Source organism: Fonticula alba (genome assembly GCF_000388065.1).
Source record: "Fonticula alba strain ATCC 38817 unplaced genomic scaffold supercont2.4, whole genome shotgun sequence".
In the NCBI taxonomy this organism is placed as follows: Eukaryota; order Rotosphaerida; family Fonticulaceae; genus Fonticula; species Fonticula alba.
The window spans coordinates 2,934,882-2,944,946 of record NW_009242974.1 but is presented as its reverse complement, the minus strand read 5'-3'; the positions used below and the strand labels follow the sequence as shown (position 1 = coordinate 2,944,946).

General features: G+C 62.8%; 3 protein-coding genes across 3 annotated transcripts; 1 reads left to right on the top strand and 2 right to left on the bottom strand.

Moving 5' to 3' along the window:
* The first annotated feature begins 49 nt into the window (after positions 1 to 49).
* H696_03200 (hypothetical protein) lies at positions 50 to 3,792 on the top strand. The gene is made up of 6 exons (XM_009497084.1): positions 50 to 422; positions 594 to 678; positions 794 to 1,094; positions 1,235 to 1,345; positions 1,496 to 3,545; positions 3,716 to 3,792. The coding sequence occupies exons 1-6, from the start codon at positions 119 to 121 to the stop codon at positions 3,727 to 3,729; spliced, it is 2,865 nt and encodes a 954-aa protein (XP_009495359.1). The 5' UTR covers positions 50 to 118; the 3' UTR covers positions 3,730 to 3,792.
* A 29-nt stretch (positions 3,793 to 3,821) lies between these two features.
* H696_03199 (hypothetical protein) lies at positions 3,822 to 8,370 on the bottom strand. The gene is made up of 11 exons (XM_009497083.1): positions 8,059 to 8,370; positions 7,678 to 7,946; positions 7,374 to 7,561; positions 6,961 to 7,220; positions 6,673 to 6,856; positions 6,472 to 6,552; positions 6,209 to 6,361; positions 5,428 to 6,003; positions 4,593 to 5,290; positions 4,227 to 4,422; positions 3,822 to 4,088 (listed from the first exon to the last, which is right to left on the bottom strand). Exons 1-11 carry the CDS (start codon positions 8,226 to 8,228, stop codon positions 4,002 to 4,004), a joined length of 2,862 nt encoding a protein of 953 aa, XP_009495358.1. The 5' UTR covers positions 8,229 to 8,370; the 3' UTR covers positions 3,822 to 4,001.
* A 325-nt stretch (positions 8,371 to 8,695) lies between these two features.
* On the bottom strand, positions 8,696 to 10,036 carry H696_03198 (hypothetical protein). The gene is made up of 2 exons (XM_009497082.1): positions 9,891 to 10,036; positions 8,696 to 9,745 (listed from the first exon to the last, which is right to left on the bottom strand). Exons 1-2 carry the CDS (start codon positions 9,969 to 9,971, stop codon positions 8,756 to 8,758), a joined length of 1,071 nt encoding a protein of 356 aa, XP_009495357.1. The 5' UTR covers positions 9,972 to 10,036; the 3' UTR covers positions 8,696 to 8,755.
* Positions 10,037 to 10,065: the final 29 nt, after the last annotated feature.

Genomic DNA, 10,065 nt, shown 5'->3' with positions numbered 1-10,065 from the left:
CCCTCCCTTCCTTCCCCCCTCATCATCGCGTAGTTCCTGGTCCGCGTCCACACACACACGCACACGCACACACTCTCTCTCTCCCCCCCAGTTCCCTTCCCTCGTCCCAGAGAGAGCGATGCCACCGCACGTCGCCCCCCGGAACGCTCGCACCGCTCGGCGTCCATCGAATGCCCGGCCCCCGACTGATCCCCCCTCGGATCCCGAGTCCCCGACGGCCGGGGGTCTCTCGAGCTCGGCCTCCTCCTCCTCCATGACCTCGGCTTCCTCTTCCTCGGTGGTCGCGCCTTCTTCTTCCTCCTCAACGGCCTCCATTCGGGGGAAGCGTCGCGCGCCACAGCCTTCCTCCGACTCCGAGGACTCGCAATACTCCTCGCCAGTGTCCTCCCCGCCTCCGAAGGCCATCAAAGTTGAAGGCGGAGGTACGCACTTGTGTCATTCGGCTGGCGGTCGTGCCCTTCCGCTTGTGCTTGCGTCGCATTTGCATTCGCGCATGCTCGCAAGCACGCACACGCTAGCGACCGCTCCTATTCTCCCTCACCCTTGTTGCCTTTGTTCTTGCTAACCTCCCGCCCGTGCCGCCGGCCGTGCAGCCCTTGCCCGCCGCACCAAGACCCAGCTTGCGCTGACGGACTCCAGCGATGTCAAGATCCCTGCCTTCTTGGACAAGCTCTATCGGTGCGTGTGCTCAGCATCTCTTTGCTTCCATCCCTGCCACTGTGCCTCCCCCTCTTCCTCTTCCTCCCCAGCATTTCTCTCTCCGTTCTAATGTCTTTCCTTCGTGCATACATAGCATGCTTTCCGAAAACAAGTTCCAGCACCTGATGACCTGGAACCAAAATGGAACGACCTTCCTCGTTCTCAAGCCTGAGGGGTTCGCGCGCGAGGTTCTGCCCAAGTACTTCAAGCACAGCAACTTTTCCAGCTTCGTGCGCCAGCTGAACATGTATGGCTTCAAGAAGGTCCCGCACACGCACCAGGGAGTCCTCCAGCCGGAGGAGGACCAGGATGCTTGGGAGTTCGTCAATCCGAACTTCATGCGCGACAAGCCGGACATGCTCATCCATGTGAAGCGAAAGAACTCCGAGCCCAGAGTACGTGCTGTCCTGCTCATTTTGCCTGGTTTTTCTTCTCACTCCTTGGCCAGGCCCTTTTTTTGTTCCCCCCCCCCCCCCCCGCGCGATGCTAACTTCTTGTCATTTCTTCGTCGTGTACTCCTCCCTTTCTCCATCAGGCATCTGGCACCTCTTCCGATGTTAAGAAAGCCATCCAAGGCATTGACCAGATTCGCCAGCAGCAGGCCCTCCTCAGCGAGAGCATCAAACTCCTTCGTTCTGAAAACAAGGTCCGCTTTTTTCTCTTTCCCCTTTCCCACCTCCTCCTCCTTTTGCCGCCGCCGCCGCCGCCGCCGCCGAAGCATGTCCACGTGCATACTGACCCCAGTCATCGTCTCCGGTGCTCGTCTCTCCTCCTTTCTCCCCCTGCCCCCCCTTAGAGCCTCTGGGACCAGGTCGCAAGCACGCAAGAGCGCTATGAACGCCAGCGCAAGCTCACCGACCGGATCATGCAGTTTCTCATCATCTACACCAAAATGGGACACCACCCGGCTGCCCCCCTGTCCACCAATCGCCTGCTGACCAGTGGCCGCGGGGATGGCCCCGACGCCCTCCCCCATCTCATCTTCAAGGAGGCTTCCAATGCCATGCATGCAGCTGGCCCCGGGGCCGCCGCGGTTCACCCGGGGACCTTTGTCGCCGGGCAGAATCCCCTCCCCCTGCTCCAGAGCATGGCCAGCAACTTTGTCACCACCCCCGGGCTCGGGGCTTCGGGATCTCCCCTTCTGCCGGCCTTCGCATCCAGCCTCCAGCCCTCCCGGTCGATGGACCTCTTTTCCTCTCTGCGCGGGGGATCTGGCACCCCCGAGCCCTCCCCCGGGCCGACGACCTCATCCATCATCCCGCGTACACTGTCCAGTGGTGGCATCAGTGCCCTTGGCTCTGGCACCGGCCCGAATCCCAGCGAAGACATGTACGCACCGATGTCCCTTGCCCCCTCTTCGACCACCTACGGGCACTATGCGACTGGCGGCCCCGGCGGTGGTCCCAATGGGCCGGGGGCCGGAATCTATGCCAATCCCTCGCCCCCTCATCTGAGCTTCGGAGCTGGTGTTCACACTGGGCGCCAGCTGTCGGCCGGGTCCACCGGCCCTGGTGCCGGTGCTCCGGGCTACGATGCTGGCGTGGGGCCCGGAAGTGGCGGCGCCCCGGATGGTGCCTTCCACCAATCTGCCACCCCCTTCACCTATTTCCAGGGCGCCGATGGCGGTCACTCCCCGGGGGCCGGCGGGGCCACTGCCATGGGATCCATGGGCCCCGGCGGGCCGCGTGCCTCCTCCACCAGCTATTCCGATGGGGCGGTCATTTCGGACATCACTGCCCCTTCGGGTCCCGGCGACACCGGCGACTACATTGGCCAGCCGGATGCCGGACACCACTATAACTACGGCTCGCCCAATGGCGGTACCTACCACAATTCGCATGTTACCACGCCGCATGTCGGCGCCGGCGTCGGGCCTGGCGGTCATGGGCATCATACGTCGCATGGTCCCCCCTCGCACCATGGCCCGCTCCCGCCACATCATGGCCTGTCCCAGCCGCACCACGGGCACCATGGTCCGCCGGCCTCGCACTATGGGCACCATGACCCACCGCCATCGGTCCATCATACCAACGGCCACCCACATCACGGTAGCTATGGTACCCGTGGCCTCCCGCCTCCAGGGGCGGGCTTCTCCGTCAATGCAGGTGGCCATGCGGACATGTATGCTTCGCAACAGCAGCCGCAGCCGCAGCCGCAGTCGCAGTCCCAAGTTCAGGAGCTTCCCTCGGCCCCGGGCCAGTCCGGCACCCCGGGGGGCGGTGTTGCCTCCACCGCCCCGACTCCGGTTGCCTCTTCCAGCTCCGGCGCCTCCTCGGCCGTTACCTCTCCCACCCTGAGCACACACCATGCTTCCGAGCTGCCTCAGCTGGCCAATGATGCTGTCCAGGCCGCCACTCTCTCTCCATCGGCCGCGCAGCAGCCTTCCCAACCATCCCAATCTCCCTACTATCCCCTGGTCGAGGCGCATCCTCATGCGATCCTCTCGCACCACAGTCCTGGAGGCGCCTCCACGCCTGTCCCTGGTCCTGGGGTTATCATCGTTTCGGACTCGGATGCCCCACTGCCTTCCCTTTCCCATCACACCCGCGGGCATCCCCATTCGGATCTGCACTTCCCTCTGAGCCACTCGCCGCCGGATTTCTCCACCGGCCACGTCGCCGTGGGGATCACCCCTTCAGGACCGGTGCACCCCTTGGTGGATAGCCTGTCCACCGATCGACTCCTTCTGCCGCCGTCCCATGGCGATGATGTGTCCGGCTCCTTTGCTGGCTTCCCCCAGACGGAGGAGATTTTCCTCAAGAGCGAAGACAACATCCGATCGATCAACAGCCGTCTGGATACCATCCAGGCTGAGATCGATTCTCTCCAGCAGGATGTCCCCAGTGGTGCGTCTCCCGCCCCCCCCCCCTCTTTCTCCCCTTCTCTCGCCCTCCTCCTTGCCCATGCCTTCATCGCCATGCCTGCACGCCGAGACACACACACACACACACACACACGCACTTACAACTGCAATTCCCCTCCCCCTTCGTCTCTTTGCACAACCTTTGTCTCCTAGACGGTGAGCTGTAGTTTAGGCTTTCCCCTTTTCCCCCCTCCTTCAGAGCAATATACTTTTTCTTTTTTTCTCCTCCCCTCAAGCGACCTCCATTTGTCCTCGGGTGTGTTGGATGATTATCTATCTTTATTGGCAGCAAGGAGGGGAAAATCGGACTGGCCGGGGTATGTGTGTGTGTGTCGCTCCCACAGCCAGGCCCCCGTTGGGCATGGGCGGCAACCGCCCAAAAATGGCCGGAGGATGGCCAGGGCCTTGACGTGCTCCCAGGCGCACGGGCAAAGCACAATCACTTCTTCTTCTTGCCAGAGGCAGCACGGCGCTTCTCGTTGATACGGCGGCGGGACTCCATGAACTCCTGCTTGCGGTGCTTGGTCTGCAGAGGGTGTGCGCGCACACAACGCACCGGAAAAAAAAAGGACGGGAAAAATGAAAAGCGGTCAGCGCGTGGACATTCAAAAGGGAGGGAGAGCACACAATCGCAGACACATTGCCCTGGCTACGTGGTACGCACAATCTGAGCCTTGCGGAACTGTTCGGCCGACTTGACCTCGCTCTTGATGGGACGACCGCCCGGGCCCTTCTTCTTGCCAGCCTGGACGGCACCGCCGGCGGTGCGTGCACGCTTGGCCGCCGGCTGGCTCCCGCCCGACTCGTCACCACCCTCGCCATCGAATGACGACTGGAACTCCGACGACTCGAAAGTCCGCCTGGGTGGGGTGGTTGGATGTTTGCCGCATTCCGATGTCAGAAACCCCCCAGCTGAGCGCCTGTCTGTCTTGTCTCTCCTTGCTGCTCTTCTCCCTTTCGCCTCAGCAACGCCCCCGCCCCCGCCAGACGCTCCAAAGCCAAGAAAGGAGGGAACCGAAATGGAGCGCACTTCTTCAGTCCCCAACGCCCATCGGACTTCCGGCCATACTCGATCGATCCGCTGGACGTGTCGGTACGGTCCAGCAGGGCTCGGTTGCGCTTCTTCCACTCGTCATACGCACCGGCCTTGTAGTTGGCCGGGATCAGGTTTCCGGCCTCCGTGCGAATCATCTTGGTCTTGCCATCCGCCGACATGGCTCCAAGAGGGTCCGACCGGACGAACTTCTTCTTCTTGCGGTCCCACTTCATCTGCACCTTGTGATTGCGCATGGTCTCGCTGTCATCACCAATCATGTCCATGGACGCGCCCTGGGCCTGCTGCACGAAGTTCCCGGACTCCGACAGAGAATAGCCCCGCTCGGTGTGGGTGTCCTGCTGCTGGTAGGCAATGTAGTTGGCCTTGTCCCGGAAGGCGCCGCTCATGCTCCGGCCACCGGTGGAAACGACATTGCTGAAGACACTCAGAACCTCAGGCGAGTTGAGCTCCGCCTGCTCCAGGCCATCCTCGCCCTCGGAGTCCGAGTCAAAGCGGGTGTCCCGCTTGGATGCGCTCTTGGCCACGGCTGGCAGCTTCGACAGCAGGGTCGTTGCCAGCTGCTTCTTCTCCTTGATCAGCTCGCTGGTGAAGCGCACACTCGAGTGAAGCTGGCGAGTCTTCTGCATGAGCAGCTGCCCGCCACGGGCGTTCTTGCCCTGCTCAAAGATGGTCTGCCATTGGAAACAACTCATGTCAGTGAACATACCCCCCCGGGGGCGACGCATGAGTCTAAAAATGCCGCCCACCCATGCACATCGCGCGTGCCCACGCGCGCCGCCACACAGCGAAAAAGACGGCCACAACGTACGATCTGCGGCCGGAAGGAGCGAATCTGGTCCATGATGGAAGCCTGCTCCACCTCGCCATCCTGAATGGAATTGATGAACAGCGGGTGAATGCCGGCCTTGGCATCGAGCACTTCCTTCGCGCGGTCATGGCATTCCGGATTGTCACACTGGGGACGGGTGTTGATGTACATCTTCTGGGCATTGGTGATGACCTTGCTCATGGAGTGCAGATCCACATTGTCCTCCAGCTGGCGGGAAAGCCACTCATTCTCCGAGTCCAGGGTGTTCGGCGGAACGACACCATACTGCACCGACACGCCGCGTGTCTTCTGGTCGAAATCCTCCAGCTCGGCCTTGGACTTGTACTGCGTCGGCACCACGGTCAGCGGCTTGCCGAGGAACTGCTGGAGCTCCATCATGTAGGGCAGCTCGTCGGAGGACACCAGCGAGTAGGCATTGCCCGAGCGTCCAGCACGCGCAACACGACCCACACGATGGATGAAGAGCTTCGGCCGAGCGGGGAAGTTGTAGTTGATCACATTGTCCAGCAGGGGGATATCCAAACCACGCGAGGCAACATCCGTCACGATGAGAATCTATCATGACACGGGCGGCGGATCCGGCCGTCCCGATGCACGAGAGGGTGGGGGTGGGGGGGGGAGGGGAGAAAAAAAAAGAAAGAATCACAGAGCCACGGGTTAAAGGGCGGCGAAAGAGCCACGCGAGAGGTGGGAGAGGCTTTCCCTTTCTTTCTTTGCTCCGCCAACAGAGAAAAATCCCACCCAAAAGAGGCACACGCACTCGAAGAGTCTTCTTCTTGAAGCGACTGAGGGAAATGTGCCGCGCGGATGAGTCCAGCTGACCATAGATCGATCGCGACTCAATCCCGGCAAGCTGCAGCATAAGCTGCAGGTAGTCGCAATGGTGGCGCGTCGGCACGAATACAATGGTTTGCTGGGGCCGGGATAAGGTAAGTAGCATGACCAGGGCGGCAAAGAAGGAGAGCTGAGCGGGGGAGGGGGGGGGGGGGCAAGGGAAGAAAGCAAAGCATCCGCAAAAGATACCTGCTTCTCGGGGATGATGTGCCGCAGAGTGAAGAGCACGAGGGAGAACTTGTCCTCCTGGCGAGTGCCGATGAAGGACATCTGGGAAGGGGAGGAAAGTTAGTTTGGTGTGTAAGAAAAGGGGACAAGGGAAAGATGACCCGACCAAAGTTGCCACATGGCCCCCCAGGAAGGGACATGGCCCGCATTATCGATGTATACCTTCAAGTCGTCGCTGATCTTGGTCTCCGAATCCAAGCGAACCAGCACCGGATCGGTGAGGCCGGCACGCGCGAACTCCACCAGCATCTTCGGCAGGGTGGCCGAGAAGAGCAGCGTCTGGCGATTGGGCGGGAGGCGGCTGAGAATCTCATTGATCTGCTCGGCGAAACCCATCTCAAAGAGGCTGTCGCGAGGAGGGCGGAGGAAGGGCAAATCCGTTAGATCGAGGAAAAAAAGAAGCAGGAAAAGCAGGGGCAAAAAGCCGAAGAAAAGAAGCCCATGCCGCACCGATCGGCCTCATCGAAGACCACATATTCCACCGCCAGGAGCTTCAAGTCCATCTCCACCAGCACGTGCAACAGACGACCGGGGGTGGCGATGATGATGTCCGGATGGTTGGCCATGGCGGTGAACTGGTCATCCAGACTCTCACCACCAATGAACATGGCCGTGCGCAGATCCGTAAAGCGGCCCAGATCCCGGCACACCTGGTGCGTTTGCAGGGCCAACTCACGCGAGGGACTCAGGATGATGGCACGGGCGCCGACCTGGAGAGGGGAGTGGGCGGTGGAAAGTACATTCCAGCACGGAGTGACGGCGGATGGGGTCAGGATCACGGAAGCCAGGGGCGGGGAGGGGGCGGAGGGAGCGGGCGCGAGGGAAGACCCTCGGGGTTGTGAGAGGCAATCGGCAAGACGCACCTTGGCCGAGTGGGACCGCAGGCGTTCAATCAGAGGAATGACAAAGGCGGCGGTCTTACCGGAACCGGTGCGCGCCATACCGACCACATCGCTGCCCTCCATGATGATGGGAATGGTCTTGCGCTGGATGGGGGTCGGCTGGGAGAAGCCCTTGCGCTGAATGGCGCGCAGGGTGGTCCGGGAGATGCCTGTTGGATGGCGGCCGGTTAGTCGGGGGCTGGTCACCAAGGCAGGCAAGGATGGGGGGGAAAAAAAGGGACAAAGAAAATGAGGCCCCAGAACGACGCCGCGCATGGCCACATACCCATCGACACGAAGGAGCCAGCCTTGCCCTTGCGCTTGGCGGCCGAAATGAACTCCTTGGCAAGGGAGCCATCGACATCATCGGCGTCATTGTCGTCCTCCTCCTCGAGATCCGAGTCGTCGGCCGGCTTGCCGGCCTTCTTCTTGCCGGCCTTCTTAGAGGGCCGGTCGTCGTGCTCAGAGGCAAACTCTGCCTCGCCGTCACCGAGACCAAACTCATCGTCGTCGCCGAAGTCATAGGCGTCGTCCTGCACATCGTGCAGACGGAACCTATTGGGGGGGGGGGGAGAAGGAGGCAAATCAGCGTTCCTTGCGGGGCGAGACCAAAACACCAAGCAGGTGAAAGGAAGCACGGCAGGGAAAAGAAGGGACATGGACGAACCCATCAAGGTCTTCATCCGAGAGAGCAGGCGCCGCCTTGGCGGACTTCTTGCTGGCGGCGGCACCAGACTTTGCCTTGGCGAGCTGCTTACCAGCACCGCCAGGGGTGGGCTTCTTGCCAGCAGCCGATGGGCCAGCCGGTGCCCGCTTCTTGGCCGGGATCGGGACCATGGTCACTATGTGTTCCTGACGGACGCGCAGTCACGGGAGGAGAGAGGGAGGGAGGGAGAGGGGGGAGGAAAGGAAAACGAGGCGGAGGAAGGGAGGAAGGGGGAAGGGGAATACGAGCACTGATTGTGCCCTTCAACCCGCGGCCCACGGCCCCACAGTGGGGTCTCAAAAAGACCCCCCCCCGCCCCGGAGGAAAAAGATGGCACGCCACACATCCCCCCGGAACATGGGCCTCCACCGAGGAAAGAGCCGGGCCCCGGACCGGGGGAACAGCGCGCACGAGGTGCGGGCTGATCCGCGGAGAGAAACCCCCTCTTGCGTGGTGTGTACGGCGGCCGGCCCCGGGGCACTCACACAGGAGCCTTTTTTGCGCCCGGTCCCGGCAGGCATGGCCCCGACACGCGGCCATCTGCCCACGCTTGGGTCTGGAAGGTGCGCGAAATGTGCCCACTGTCCGCGTGGGACCGTTGGTATACGATAGGATAAATGTATTGGCTGCAGCAGGGGGGGGGGCCTCATCGGAAACGTCATTCCCCGGCATTGGTCTGACTCGGCGCGTGCGCCGGCACCCGGGTCGGCGGCTTGAAAGGGCGCTGAGAGGGCGCCCCCGATCGGAAGCGTGGTCCAAGGGCGGGCCGGCTGGCGCCGAGGCCCACACGACGCGGGGCGCTGCTGGCGGGAGGCGCCGCCGGTGGCGCTGCCCCCGCGGCCGGCTCCCCCGGCCCGACAGGCAGCTCCGGGCTGCTGGCGATCGAGCCAATCAACTTCTCAGCCTGGGCCAGGGCCGCTGCCGAGAGGCGAACCGTGCCACCGGTCCCGGCCAGCCGGAACCCCACAAATTCCGCCGGCGCCTCCGGGGCCATGGGGCCGGGCCCCGGGGGCGGAGTCCCCGCTGTCCCCTCGCCCGAGGGGGCAGCCACAGCCAGATCCTTCTCCACGTCGCGGACAATTCCGCGTGCCTTCAACATCGATGCCTCGGAGATGGCAATCGATTTGCCACTGCCGGCAGTTTTGAAGCCCTGGAAGCCGGGGTCACTTTCGGCAAGCGTGTCAGGCACCTTGGCCGCGACATCCTCCTGCTCTTGGGCCGGCCGCGTTTGCGACAACATCGATGCCGTGGACTGCTCAACCTCGCCGAGGAGTTTTTCCGCGGCGGCAAGCGACTTTGCCTGGAGCGGGATGGCAGCGCCTGAGCCGGCCGTGCGGAAGCCGACAAAGGCTGCTGCGGAATCCTCGGCATCGGTGGCCGGGCGCTTGGGCGGCGGTGAGGAGGCCTCCTCTTCGCCATCCTCCCGGGGACGCTCGCGCTTGGAAGAGGGGGAGCAGGGAGAAAGGGCAGAACCAACGGGCGGGGTCGGCTCGGCCCCAGCCAATGGCGCCGGGGCCGCGGTCGTTGAGGAGCTGGAACCGGCAGCTGGTGAGGGCGCGTCGCCAAAGGCCTCGGCCATCGAGGAAAAGGAAGCCGTAGCCTCGAGGACCTTCTGCTCGAAGTCGGCCCAGGAGGATTCCGAAGGCATCTGACCAGCAGGTGCACATTAGAATGAGAACAGAGCGCGAGGACAGGGAGAGGGAAGGAGAAGGAAAGAGGCGGAACAGGACAAACAAAGGAGGGGGGGGGGGAGGGCAAGTAGGATGTTCGAGGAGCGGGAGGGAAAGGCGAACCGAAGGGAAAAGATCAACATCAGCCGGGGGGCCGACTGCGGTCATGCCGAAGAGCGGCGACGCGCCAGATCTGGGATCCATTGTCGTGGGAACCGAGCTCCAGGAGAAAGAGAGATTGCGGCCGGTACCGGGGGATGAGCGGGGGCGGGGGGGGGGGGGGGGGCGGCGGCGAGGG